Genomic DNA, 14298 nt, shown 5'->3' on the forward strand with positions numbered 1-14298 from the left:
CCGCATTCCTACGGAGGCTTCATCTCTCTTGGTTGGCGGGACCTAGCAGTGGCACCAAAAAAGAATTTTTTGGAAACTCGCTCAATTCCACCAAAAACCCATCCACCATCTTACCCTCTTATCTCAAAGTAGAAACTCCTCCAATTAACGTTAGTTTCATTTGTTAAATCCAAGTTTCTGGATATTTGCTCTACTGACATGCTTTTGAGAGCCACTCTCATATGAGTAAAAACTAACTTCCATGGAGGAAAATGAACTCTTTCAAGAACAGTTCCCTTAAAGTCACTAACAATATATATATTGTTAGTGACTTTAAAATTTGTAACTATAATACAAACCTTTCGTTTTTTCGATCTTGGGAGGAAAACACTGCTATTACAGTGCCACAAACTCCTATCTGATCTTAAAGTACAGGGCTTGGAAGAACTCCATGACTTCTTAAAAAAGATAAGGCTGCGTCATATTGTTCGTAAAATTTCCTGGTGCACTGATACAGTGTAAATTCACACCCATTACACAAGGCGTCCACTGTGGGAATGATAAGAATTACAAGCATTTTGCTGCATATCAGTCGTGGGTGAAATTTGAAATAATCAACGGACAATTAGCAGGCTAATGAAATTAATGACTGGTTTTCACTGGTTCTGAAATAAGATCCGAATGAAAACCGGTTTATTACTGGGTGATTTCAACCGTACTCAAAAAGGGACCCAGTCACAAGGAATAAACTTTTCGACTCGGGTGATCTGATGAGCCGTGCCAATAATTTGAAATTGCGGGTCAACAGAATACCCACGCAAATGACCTTCACCAGACACATGAAAGCCATGTATAAGTGGGTGAAATGCCGGGGCATGGCTGGCAGCTGCGTGTGTACAAACTCACACATGGGAGCCCAAGAACGATATATACTGTAATTCACAGTCTAAAGATCATTCCCCTTAAGCAAACATATGTTAACAGGAAAACCTAAATGGCCGTTATTACACGGGTCTCTTGACGCTGCAGCATTAAGTGATAATGAGACTATTATGTAGGTCTAAACATTAAATTAATTAGATGGAAACCTAAAGCTCTTGTCACTCTGTTATCATCCTCCTTCATCGACTTCTGCTGCTGTGAACTACTTCTTTGGCTCTTTATTCAGTCTATTGTATAAACATATATATATATATATATATGCAAATGACTAAATTTAGGTCAATGAATCATATATGAGAACATAGCTGACCCCAACAAAGGCCTAAAGTGTGGCAGAGCGTAAAAAGAAGAGCTTTTAAAGTACACCTTATTTTCATATTGTATTCATTCTATATTCTCAAATAAGAGGAGAGTTAAACGTTTTTACATTAATCAATGAACTGTCTTGTACTTTTAAAAGTGTCATAATTACTTTTAAATTACTTAAAATTAAACAAATAAAGAGTAAATATTGCCATGTAAATTCGTCCAACACAAAGTAACGTATCGCCGTCGTCAGATGGACCTCTCCATCATGAACTGTCTCTCCTCCCCCTACTCCCCCACCTTCTCCTCAACCTTCATTAATGTTCATCAATGATAAATGTCAGCAACATTTACTAACGCGGTCATTGTCCTCAGGAAGAAAGTGACACACACACACACACATCACATTAAGTGAGATGTTATTGTTACTGAAAATCATTCTTATCAGTACTGACATTTATATGTCTAGTTTCTGTTGAGAAAACCTAGAAAATATCCTTCATAAGTCTTCTATATTAAAGTTGTACAAGTTAAATGAGCAATGTTGTATTTTCCATTAATAATTAATAGACGTTATTTGTGTAATTAGGACAGTAATCAATGTAATAAACTTGGTAACAGCATATGAAGACTCTGTGGGGCTAGAGATGAAGCTTCAGGGGAAGTGGTGAAGGGACTGAGGTGCATGGCGGCATTCTCGACCTTCTGGCTTCAGGAATAAGGGCGGATTTCCCTCTTGGGGTTGAGGAAGGAAATCGTTATCAAGGAATGATTTCTGTGTGTGTGTGGTTTATGCACAGTTTTGCTTCTCATATTTTCATAATATGATGTTCGTGCGTAAGTGGTTCCGAATAAAAACTCACATTACTCTTTTCACACGTTCTTTTGTTTTTAATTCACCTTCTTTTGAAGCATGGGGTTATATATGTTACAGGGAATGTGTTTCCATGAAATCCCTAGGGAATTTGTGAAATGTCCAATTAGCTTAGGAGCATTTGATCCCCGAGGGCTAGTACTAAACAATGATTCATCTACACTGTTTCACCATGTTTAGTACTAACCCCTGGGGGGTCAAATGCACTTTGGGACATTTAATACCCCAGGGGCTAGTACTAAAGGCAAAACAGTGTAGATGAATCATTGTTTCTCCGTGTTTAGTTCTAACCCTTGGGGATCAAATGTTTCGAGTTCGAGTCTCCGGCCGGCTAATGAAGAATTAGAGGAATTTATTTCCGGTGATAGAAATTCATTTCTCGCTATAATGTGGTTCGGATTCCACAAGAAGCTGTAGGTCCCGTTGCTGAGTAACCAATTGGTTCTTAGCCACGTAAAATAAGTCTAATCCTTTGGGCCAGCCCTAGGAGAGCTGTTAATCAGCTCAGTGGTCTGGTAAAACTAAGGTCTACTTAACTTTTTTTCTTAAGCGAATTGGTCATTTCACAAATTCCCTAGGGATATCGTGAAAATAAATTCCCTACAATATATATACGTCTTCATAATCCTGCAGCATTATTTAGTAATTTTCAAACTCTCCTTTGAAGGACATTTTATGTACTTAGCTTCATTGAACGGGTGGCCAGAGATAATGTAATTTTCAAGTCGGAGCCAAACGTGGCGAAAAAGTTATCGTATGGATAAAGTGGACTGTACGCTTAAATTAATGTTATTTGGTCAAAACCCGCTAAAAGCCTTGGTAACAACACCACAAGCTTCCCCCCCTCTCTCTCTCTCTCTCTCTCTCTCAAAATCTTACGAGTACTCACGGGTTGATTTTCAGACCTTAGAGGACTCGACATATGTAACCATGCTTTTAAAAGTTACATGCATAGCCTAAAAGTATGAACACAATGCGAAGTTTATCAGATCAAATAATGTTCACCATTCTCTAAAATTGGAACACAGGAAAAATGAAATAAAATGGAGGGATAGTGAAACACACTTGGTCAATTTCAACTTAAAATCAATTTAATAACCAAAGATTAAACATATCAAAGTGTAATCATACAAGAGATAAATGAACATGAATGACTCAAAAAGGGATTACAATTCAAAATCACTTAAACAAACCAAAGTTCCAATAAGGTTAAAGGGTTAAAGGGATAATAAGGGCAAATCACCCTTTCTTAGTCCACACACACACACACACACACACCACCACCACCACCACACGACACCAGATAACATAACTCCAAAAATTGAGTCAAGAAGCTGTTCATTCCGTTCTGCTGCATTCTGGTTTTATTTGGGAAAAGGAGAGAAGTTATACAATTGCCACAAATATAGAACTGACTAACAAAGTTCACATTAACACAAAAAAGATTAAGATAAGTTTGTTATCAAAAATAAATTCCAAACATAACGATCAGGAATTTCAACATACCCAAATGTAATGAATTAACTGATGGCGTGTGGTAATAAAATTTGGTTGATGTCATGCCCATACAGGACACGCACGTATAATAAAATTTGGTTGATGTCATGCCCATACAGGACACGCACGTATGCACACACACACATTCTCGAATATTATGCCGGAAAGGGGAAAAGCGACAACCATCGGGCATCACTCAACTGTCTGATGCAGACGTCAGCTTCTTCGCCACTTAGCACAGAAATGGTTTCATCAGTCTCATAGTAAAACCAAACAAAATAATGTAAGTGCCATTCTCAAATAGATGCTGTTCCTTTGCCCTTATGATCATGCAGTAGAGGCGTACGTATTTCTACACAACCCATAAACATGCAAATACATTTGGGTTTCACTTGAATAACAACAGGTACAGTAACACAGTTCCCGTCTGTCAGTTACCTGACGGAAGGTAATTCACAATAAAAGTAAAATCAGTCATTTCTTATGGCAACAGGCGATACCAGTAATTCCACAGTAAGAAACAGATCATATGAAAATATGTTAGAAGACAAAAATATTTGAAAACACATGGGATGAAATTCACCGAAAGAGTTTCATGAGAAACAGCAGCCATCTTGTGTCTTCAAGTCTTCACTGTGTGGCATCACTCTCCCTGGAGGTGGAGCCTTCTTCTTCTTCTTCTTCTCTCCTTCTCTTCTTCTCCCTTTCTTCTTCTTCTTTTCTTTTCCTCTTCTTTTCTGCTTCCTCCTTATCGGTCCACAGGTTGCTGCGTAATTTTCCCAGTCCCTTCTCCCTGCAGAGTGCCTTCAATTCTTCAATATATTCAACGTCGTGAATGGTGGTACCAAAAGACATGCTAATATCTGTTTCCCTCAAGGGGCGAACAGTTAGCAACTGGAGTAGAACCTTTATGTCTCGATCTGATGAAAGAAAAGATGGAAGACTATTAACACCTACTGTACTTGACCTGCACTGACTCTTGCTCAACATTCACTCACACACACACACGTGTATATATGTACTGCATGTATGTGTATATATATATATATATATATATATATATATATATATATATACATCAAAGAGAAGGAGCCATTGCTCTTTAGCACACAAGGTTAAGCGACGGGACAGGGATCCTGTACATAAAACCATTAAATTTTATTGGCCAATGTTTCGCGACATACTTCCCAGTCGCATTTTCAAGGCTGAAACAATTTTAGACACTATAGTAGTTTAACTTCACGTTTAAAAACATTCATATGATTACACTGAAAAAACACTAAAACAAAACGGGAAAGTATGAGACAAAAGATAAATAGGAAAGCAGATTCAACACAACAACAACAGAGAACCCACCCGATCAGTGGAAGTGAGGAGATTGAAAGAAAACATCCTAAAAAAAATGACATGTCTGTAAAGTATCAAATTAGGCTACAAACAATTGCAATTGTTTGTAGCCTAATTTGATGTATTACAGACATGTTGTCGTTGTTTCCCTTCAGAGTCTCCTCACTTCCACTGCTCTGGTGGGTTCTCGCGTGCTGTTGCGTGTTGAATCTGCTTTCCTATTTATCTTTTATCTCATACTTTCTATTGGTTTTCTGTGTCTCAGTGTTTTTTCAATGTAATTATATGGATGTTTTTAAATGTAAAGTTAAACTATTATAGTGTCGAAAATTGTTTCAGCCTTGAAAATGCGACTCGAAAGGATGTCGCGAAACATCGGCCAATAACCGGTTTTATGTTCAAGATGCCTGCCCCTTCTATGTCATATATATATAAATTGCTAAGAATCACTGTACTATGATCATAGAGAGGAAATGCGGGAGGTTAAATAGAGACAGCATAAAATGTAGTTAATTTCCATACTATTATTCACCATTATATATTTTGAAAATCTTTCATTTCCTACCCGGCCTCATCTTCCTCTCCTGCTACTCTTGCTTCTTCTTCTTCTTCTTCTTTTCATTCTGCTCATAATGGAGGAAGAGGATTACAGAAGAAGGAAAAGGAATAGCAGTTTCTTTCGTGACAGTTGACTTTGCCGGTACTGGTACTCACCTTCACCTATGATAATCTGCATATCAGTGGTGCCTTCTCTCCTGTTTGCTGGAAACGTCCTGTTTATGACTTGGGCGACACGATCCTCATCAGGAGAGAATTCCATCCAGTATTCTAATCTCAGTTTCTTTGCTGAAGTCGTGAGAGCAATGGGACGAAGGGTCTCTAAGTCTTGGTATTCATCATCCCCAATGGTGAATACTGTGGGATGAAACAAACGATAATAATGGTAAGTGGTAATAATATTAGATATAATAACTCACCATACACACACAACCATATGGATATATATAGTGACAGAAAAACACACACATGCCGATGTATTCACATAACTTTAAAATCTCTTATCAAAACAAACTGGCAATTCAGTGAGCTTGTTACTTTCCTTTCAGTGCCCTTTCTTCTTCAGAGTTGCTCTACATAAATAACTCATGAGGCCATTACCAAAGGTGGAGAAGAAGAAACAGAGAATAACTGAAAAGCTAAAGTTGTTCTGAGTTATGACTGAAGGTTTTAGTACTTTATAATTAAGGGAGTAAATGTTGAAGTTCCTACTTACACAAATCATCCACTGGATGCAAAATCTCCTCCTTTCCTGAAAGTTCAGCGTAATCCTGTAACGACATCGCGAGAGACATTCTTGTGTGACTGTCCGACTGAGATGCCGCATATAATGTTTCATTTAGTCTTGAAAGACTTCTTTGTATATCTGATGAAAAAATCAATGATATCTCTTTGGGCCTCAGTTTAGGCAGTAAGGACGGTAGGACATAGAGACCGCTGGTTTTTTTAAATCTTACTCGGTCCTTCAGAGAAGTTTTACTCATCTGTGATGCAAGTGACTCCAATACCTTTTCGTCAATCTAGTTTCGCTACATGGTTCCAAAAGAGCATCATGGCCATCATAAACATAAAGAGAGAGATGTAGGATACATAGATTTCGTGAATATGCTGTATTGTGTCGTGTAATACACCTCTATCAGTACCGTAAAGTATTCCAGGTATAAAGGAAATTACTTCTCTGAATTTCATAAATAACTGGAAGTGATCCTTTCCATCCCATAATCCTTTCAATTGCAGCACATCTCGAATAACGTTTCCCCCATGTGGCCTTCCACTTGATGTGACGATATCATCGCAGATGCTGCCAGCAACGGCAAACTCCTGCTCACTTCTGTGTCTGTGGCAGTATACATTCACCACCTCCAGATGCTTCACTGTTTTCTTTATGGAGAAATAAGATGACATGATGGCATCAAAGTTTTGAAGTACAGGTACCTGTTGCCTATGAATCTCCTTTTTAAAGCTTTCTACATCTGCCTCAGACCATTCATATTTTTCCTCAGTGTAATGTTTCAGAGACCATTTTCTGTACAGTGCATCAAATTCCTCCAGTGATTTAACAGAAGTTCCTGTTTTGTTGGAGATTCTCTTGATCTTGTGCTTTCTCAGCTGCAAGTAGACGGATGACCTGGTGCTCATTTCATCCCTCAAATCTGGACATTCAATATAAAGGAGAATGAACAGGTTAAAATACAGCGGGGTTTGCAGGATGGCACCAGTGTCAGTGTTCATTTCTTCTATTTTCTGAAGCAGCTCTTTTTTCATTTGCTCCTGTTGGGTGACATCATCTTTCAACAGGTAACCAATGAGATTTTCTGTAAGCAATTTCATATCCTCTTCCTGAAGACCTGAAACTTTGAGGTTGATTCTGGAACGTTTTCCTTTATTCACAATATCTGTTAGTTCCTCTGCATTCCCTGGACGTGTTGTGACAACAAACTTTATGTTGTTTGAATTAAGTTCCAACAGTTCTTGAAAGAGTTTTCTTGAATTGTTGTTGGCTTCGTCGAAGCCATCACACAAGACCAAACTCTTTGAACCTAGGACTACTGATTTGACCAGATCAAAAGGAAATTTAGCAGCAGTTTCTGGAATCAAGCTTTTAAGGTAGTCATCAAAGTTATCGTGGTCATGATTCCTGAACTGCATATATAGCAGAAATTTGAAGGAAGAGAGCTCTGGAATATCCATTGTCTTCTTGCACCATCCCTCTGCATAGGAACAAAGAATTGTGGTCTTTCCAGAACCTGCATCACCTGATATAATCACAGCTTCAGGGTCTTTTCCCATTTTGTCTTTGGTAAGGATTTCTTTTTGATTTACAATGATACCTTTATTGCCATGGGGACCTCTATTTAACTCCTGATCATCCTCCACTTGTAAACAGACCATGATGTTACCTGGATCTGTAGCACCATACTGAGCGAGCCAGTCGTAGGGCAAAATCTGACAGAGGCGTTCATAAAGAGACCGGAGTTTTCTTTCAGAGGATTCTTGTATCATGTCAGATAACTCACTCCCAAACTCTTCTATTTCTTCTTTAAGTCTTTGTACATCCTGAGGGTTTGAGGGATCATATTTCTCACGGATCTTTTCTAGGAGCTTTGGAACAGCATCTTGGATCTCTGCTTTAAGCTGGTCAGTGTCAGCACTGTGAGCGGGAAAAAGAGACTTGATTTTCTCAAGAGTTTCTTCAAGTATTGCTTGAAAGTCTCTGAGTTTTCTTTCAAAATCAGTGTCTGACAAATCAGGGGATTCATGGCTAACGACGTTCCTCTCATCTTTGATTTTTTTCACTAACCCTCTGAGTTCAGCACCAGGGTCATTCACCTTCTTTTCCCAAAGAGCCTGGCAGATTTTGTTCATCACTGTGATGTCCAGATCTTCCGGAAGCTTATCTGTAAGATTATCAATTTCCTGTGGATTGAAGGGGCTTTTCTTTCTTTTTAGTGGAATTTGGTTGTCGGTGAGAATTTCGCGGATGCTCTTGTTTTTTCCATGGAGAAAGCTTAGGTTGTATATCTTATAAACCACTTCCTTCCCCAGTGCCTCACAAAATGGTAAAGTTTCAAGAATTTTAAAACTTCTGGGGAAGAAATTGATCCTGAGGAGGAAGCCATGTTTTCTCAATATCAATACTGGGAGGCTAAGAGACACAGAGAGTCTATGGTTGTGCGTCCATATTTTCTCTTGCAAAAGACTTCAAGAAGAAGCGACAACCTGAGAGGGAGAAAAGAATAAGAGCAGTCAAGATCAGGAAATAAAATGAGAGAAACGTCAGTAATAATGATAACAAGAGAAGCAGTGTTAATGTCAGCTTTAATTTCACTACTCATGATGAGATTAATAAGATGAGGAACCAGAAAGAGAATCTGAGGAACTGGAGGAAGGGAACAGATTGATGGATGGAGGAAACTGGAGAAAGGGAAGGAAGCGGACATTTTGCTTAGGTTAGGTTAGGTTATGTGTAGGTTAGGTTAGGCTAGGCTAGGTCAAGTGTAGGTCAGGTTAGGCTGGGCTCGCCCATTTTCATGGAATTTTGGCCAGTTTTTCCAAATTTCACCCGTTTTTGCTCTTTTTGGCCATTCCTTCATCAAATTTAGGCTGTTGTTGCTCATTCTGGCCATTTTTAAAAATTTTAACTAACTTTGGTCCGTTTTGCACAATTTCAGTCAATTTGGGCCATCTTCTGCTGATTTTTTTTTTAGGATGGGTTAGCCTAACTTACTTTAGGTTAGGTTATGTTAGATCAAGTTTAGGTTAGGTTAGGCTAGGCTAGGCTAGAATAGGTTAGTGGGCTGTCTTTATGAAATTTTGGCCAATTTTGCCAGATTCTGGCCCCTTTTAACCCATTTTCGCTCTTTTTTTGGCGATTCCTTTATACAATTTAGGCTGTGGTTGCTCATTCTGGATGTTTTTGTAAATTTTTACTCACTTGGGCTCCTTTTCACACAATTTCAGTTGATTTCGGCTATTTTCTGTGGAGTTTTGTGTAGGCTAGGCCAATATTGCCAGATTTCGGCCATTTTTGCTCTTTTTGGCCCCTTCTTTTTCCAATTTTGGCCGTTGTTGTTTATTTTGGCCATTTTTTTATTTTGACAAACTTGGATCCTTTTTCCACAATTTCAGTCGAATTGGTCTGTTTTCTGCTGAATTTTCCTTAGGATAGGTTAGCCTAGCTTACTTTAGTTTAGGTTAGGGTGGGGTTAAGTTTAGGAGTTAGAGTAGGCTGTTTTCATGGAATTTTAGCCAATTTTGCCAAATGTTGGCCAAACTGTAAAGTCATCTGTAAAGTCATTCGTGAAGTCTCTGCTAAAAGTGCTAATTGTAGTCTCTGCTGGGCAAGTTTTCTGTGGTGATGTCCCATTTTCTTTGCTTACAATTAGTCACGTCTAATGCGTCAGGTCACTCAAAGTTCAATCATTTAAACTATGTATGTAAGATGTGTTAGCTGATGAACCTGCTAGCAGCGCCTAAGCGCCGCCCATATAAGTGACGTCATTGTCCACGTCACGAGCTATCTGTACTTCCGTCTTCCGCTGTGAGTCAGTTGTAATGAAGATACGAAACCATGCTGAGTATCATTTCCTGATCCTGCCTAGCATTAGACCCAACATGGCGCAGTGAGTGAAGAAATAGGACCTACAGCCATAACCATAGTACAGCATGGCACCACCGCCAAGACGACCCTCGTTTGCATCCCCTAGGGGCAGAATTGCAAGGACTGGAAGTTCAGGAACCGGCGTCAGGATATCGCTGGCTTCAGTGCTGCAGGCTCGACACGTGTTACAAAGCCAGCAACAGGCCATCCAGAACCTTCAGGCTGAGATAACAGCATTGTCACTCCGGGGTAGCAATGTCCCCCAACCAAGGATCCCTTCGTCAGCAGCTCCAGAAAAGTGCGAGGCTGAGGTGTCCCCTGCAGCCTTCAGGTCTTGGAAATGGTCAATGGAGTGTTGGAACGTGAGGAACAAGCAAGAACTCACGGAGTACCTTCAAGTTGCCTTCCAACAAAATTCCTGCCTTCGATTGACTACAGAGATAAATGACAATAACAGCTCCCTGCCATTCCTGGATGTGATGGTAACAGCTGCCTTGTACGGATTTCGGACGACCGTCTACACAAAGAAAACTGTGGGAATGTGTCTTAATGTGGATAGTGAGGGTCCAGCAAAATACATGAAAAGTGTAATGAATGCTTATATCCATAGAGCATTTACTCATTGTAGATCGTGGACTTCATTACAGACTGAACTGGAAAGAAGCACTCAGGTTGTAAAGTCCCCGCTCAACGCATTCTTTGTAGAGAACATCCTGTTTTCTGCGGTGCCTTCACCTCGACCTAAGGTCGATCAGAATATATATTTATCATCATAATTGTAAATTGCATATATGTTGTCTTTCTAAACAATCATACTTTATGTACAAGTAACGAGTTATTTAAGTTATGTTTCAGAGTCTGCATCATTGATCCTGTTTTTGTAAGAAATAAGTTTGACCTCAGGTCACCTGTAAATCTTTGTACCAGCGGTCTCTGCGAACTACGCAGATGTCCGCATCCTGCTTTATAAGCAGCTCGCTTTCATCATAAACCAATAGTACTTTTCTTCCTGCTCATTATTTCGCACCTCTCTCACAGTGGTGACCTCCGGAGTGGATCCCGTAAGCCATTAGTGGACCCAAACGGTGACTAAGTCTTGGCCCAATGAACCTAATCCACGCCCCTAATGGTCCAACTACGGCGCTCTAACAAAGCGTTCGGGCGTTAACCAACCCTCGTCGGCAGGTCGCCAGCGTCATTAGTGGGCCCACACGGCACGCTCCCCCAGCGTGTATTGGCGCGAGTATTACCTCACACTCAAAGTGAGAATGCGAAACGGGCATGGACGTAGACGTTCCTAACCACGTACAAATTGCCGCAAACCTCTCGGAGGCAGACACCTCCCTCTCGCAACCCCCTCCCACGCACCCCTCCACACCGGTAATGCCGCCCCACTCGATGACCCCCCTGATGGACTAACCAAAGACAGCCCTTAACATAAGGCTGCCGCCATTCACCAGGGAGAACGCAGTCTTGGTTCTACAGGGTCGAGGGGCAATTCAGAATAGCAGGCCTGACAGACGAGTTGTTGTAGGCGGACATTGCCACTAACGCCCTCCCGGAGGAGATATATAAGAAGATCGCCCCTTGGTTGATGACAACGTCGGGCCCCGCCACCTTCCAAGAACTGAAATCCACTCTCATCGAGACCTGCTCCCTGCCCATCTCTGAGAGAGCTGCCCACGCCCTGGACCTCGCCCTCTACCCCCGGCAGGAAGGAAACCTATTGGAAGTGTGGCACACCCCCCAGGACCTCCTCCTCCTCCCCGAGACTGACAGCAGCGGCAGGTGCAAAGAAATCAGTCTGTCGAGGGAGATCTTCCTGCGGCAGCTACTGCTGGAGGTCCGTGGGCAGATCACAGACGCATACACCCTGCTGGTAGAGGACCTAATCGGGTTGGCACAACAGCTGATGGACTCCACGAAGGCGGCCAAGTGGGCGACCATGCCTGCACACTCCACCAACTGCCTCCTGCCGGAGGACCCCACCACGGAGCCCGTCAACTCCATTGAGCAGAAAAGGCCGTCTGACCAGCGGAAGGCTTTCCTCCTGATGAAGGCTACCCTCGCCAAAGCAACATCTTTGGCCCACTAGGACCCCAGCGCTCCCCTCCAGCTGACGATGGACGCCAGCAACGTCGCCTGCGGAGCAGTCCTGGAGCAGTCCTGGAGCAGGTCATCAGAGGGACCCCTCAGCCCATCACCTTCTTCAGTAGGAGGCTAAACCCCACCGAGTCCCACTACAGCACCTTTGACCGAGAACTCTTTGCAGCATACCAGGCGGTATGGCACTTCAAGTTCCTCCTGGAGGGGACGCCCTTCACAATTTGGACCGACCACCAGCCGCTGGTCCACGCCTTCATGAAGCTGAGGGTCGCATGGTTCTGTAGGCAGCAGCGGCACCTTGCAGCCATCGCGGAGTTCACCTGCACCATCAAATACCTCCCCGGCAGGAAGTACCTGGTAGCTGACGCCCTCTCAAGGATCGAGATCGATTCCGTACAGCTCGGGATCGACTACGAGGACCTCGCCCGCGAACAAGCTGCTGACCCTGAGACCCCAGCCTACCGTACAGCTGTCACGTCACTGAAGTGGAAGGACGTGCCCTTTGGCTCAGGAGGATCAACATTACTGAGTGATGTCAGTACTGGACGCCCCCGACCCCTGGTACTTGCCTCCAGACGTCAGCTGGTCTTCAACATCATCCACGGCCTATCCCACCCCTCTGGAAGGACAACAGCCAGACTGCTGATGGAGAAGTTCGTCTGGCACAGCATACGGAAAGACACGATGGCCTGGGCAAGACAGTGTATGCAGTGTCAGGCAAGCAAAATGGGACGGCACGCCAAATCGGGAGTGGGCGAATTCCCCCAGCCAAAGAGACACTTTGGGCACATCCACATTGATGTAGTAGGTCCTCTTCCTCCATCAAGAGGAGCCAGATACCTTCTGACAGTCGTTGAACGCTCCACCAGGTGCCCCGAAGGTACGCTCATGGAAGAAGCCACCTCCAGTGCATGCACAGAAGCCCTCCTCTCCAGCTGGATCAGCCGGTTGAGTGTACCAGACGACATACAACAGATAGGGGACCCACTTTCCTGTCTGAGCCTTGGACCATCCTGGCACACCTAATGGGAACCACTCACCACAGCACCACCATCTACACCCCGCAGCCAACGGAATGGTGGAAAGGTTCCACGTGTCTCTGAAGGTGTCCCTCATGGCTCGTTGCTCCTCCAAAAACTGGAAGTACCAGCTGCCCTGGGTCCTCCTCGGGTTGAGAACTGCCCCCAGAGCTAACGGCGACCCCTCCTCAGCAGAAAAAGTCTACAGGAGACTCTGGTAGTCCCGGGGGAACTCGTCGCAGAGGACAGGGACGACATAGGGACGCAGAGGCTCCGTGACAGGGTTGGAAAGTTTGCCCCCTGCCAAAAGACATTCACCAACAGGACATCCCACTTCATGCCCCTCGGATTGTTCTCTGTCACCCACGTCTTCGTCAGGGACAACACCGTACTTCCACCCTTGACTAGACCCTACAGAGGACCTTACCTTGTACCGGAAAGGAACAAGAAGGCATTCCGAATATCCATCCATAGGCGGGAAGACTGGGTGTCAATAGATCGTCTCAAACCCGCATTCCTGGAGGAGGGCAACGGAGATGGACCCCAAGACCCTCCGCGGGATGCGGCAGCCCCTCAGACAACCCTGGTCACAGGAAGGAGGCGTGGGCATCCCCGAAAGACCCAGAAACCGGACAGAAAGGCACCCCAGCAAACCACTGCAGAGGACACCGGGGAAGGCGACCACCCTCTCCCGTTGACATCGAGAAAGCGAGGCCCCCTTTGTCACCCCAGCAGATACCTGGTTTTATCAGATGTTGCCTCCATCTTGGGCGGGGGGAGTATTGTAAAGTCCCCGCTCAACGCATTTGCTGTGGAGAACATCCTGTTTTCTGCGGTGCCTTCACATCGGAATATATATTTATCATCATAATCGTAAATTGTATATGTTGTCTTTCTAAACAATAATGCTTTACGTACAAGTAACGAGTTATTTAAGTTATGTGTCAGACATCATTGATCACTATGTTTTCTGTATGAACCTGTCTTGTTTTTGTAAGAAATAAGTTTGACCTCAGGTCACCTGTAAGTCTTTTCACCAGCGGTCTCTGCGAACTACGCAGACGTCCGCA

General features: G+C 43.1%; 1 protein-coding gene across 1 annotated transcript in view; it reads right to left on the bottom strand.

Annotated features, from left to right (window-relative positions):
* Positions 1-3170: 3170 nt before the first annotated feature.
* LOC136838229 (NLR family CARD domain-containing protein 4-like) overlaps positions 3171-14298 on the bottom strand; it is an 18957-nt gene continuing 7829 nt past the window's right edge. The window contains exons 2-4 of the mRNA XM_067103090.1: positions 6219-8722; positions 5660-5860; positions 3171-4518 (exon numbers count right to left, since the gene is read on the bottom strand). Coding sequence (XP_066959191.1) covers positions 6518-8368 — 1851 coding nt within the window. The 5' untranslated portion in view covers positions 8369-8722 and the 3' untranslated portion in view covers positions 3171-4518; positions 5660-5860; positions 6219-6517. The remainder of the gene's footprint in view (positions 4519-5659; positions 5861-6218; positions 8723-14298) is intronic.

The sequence above is a fragment of the Macrobrachium rosenbergii genome, unplaced genomic scaffold (genome assembly GCF_040412425.1).
Source record: "Macrobrachium rosenbergii isolate ZJJX-2024 unplaced genomic scaffold, ASM4041242v1 282, whole genome shotgun sequence".
Classification (NCBI taxonomy): Eukaryota; Metazoa; Arthropoda; class Malacostraca; order Decapoda; family Palaemonidae; genus Macrobrachium; species Macrobrachium rosenbergii.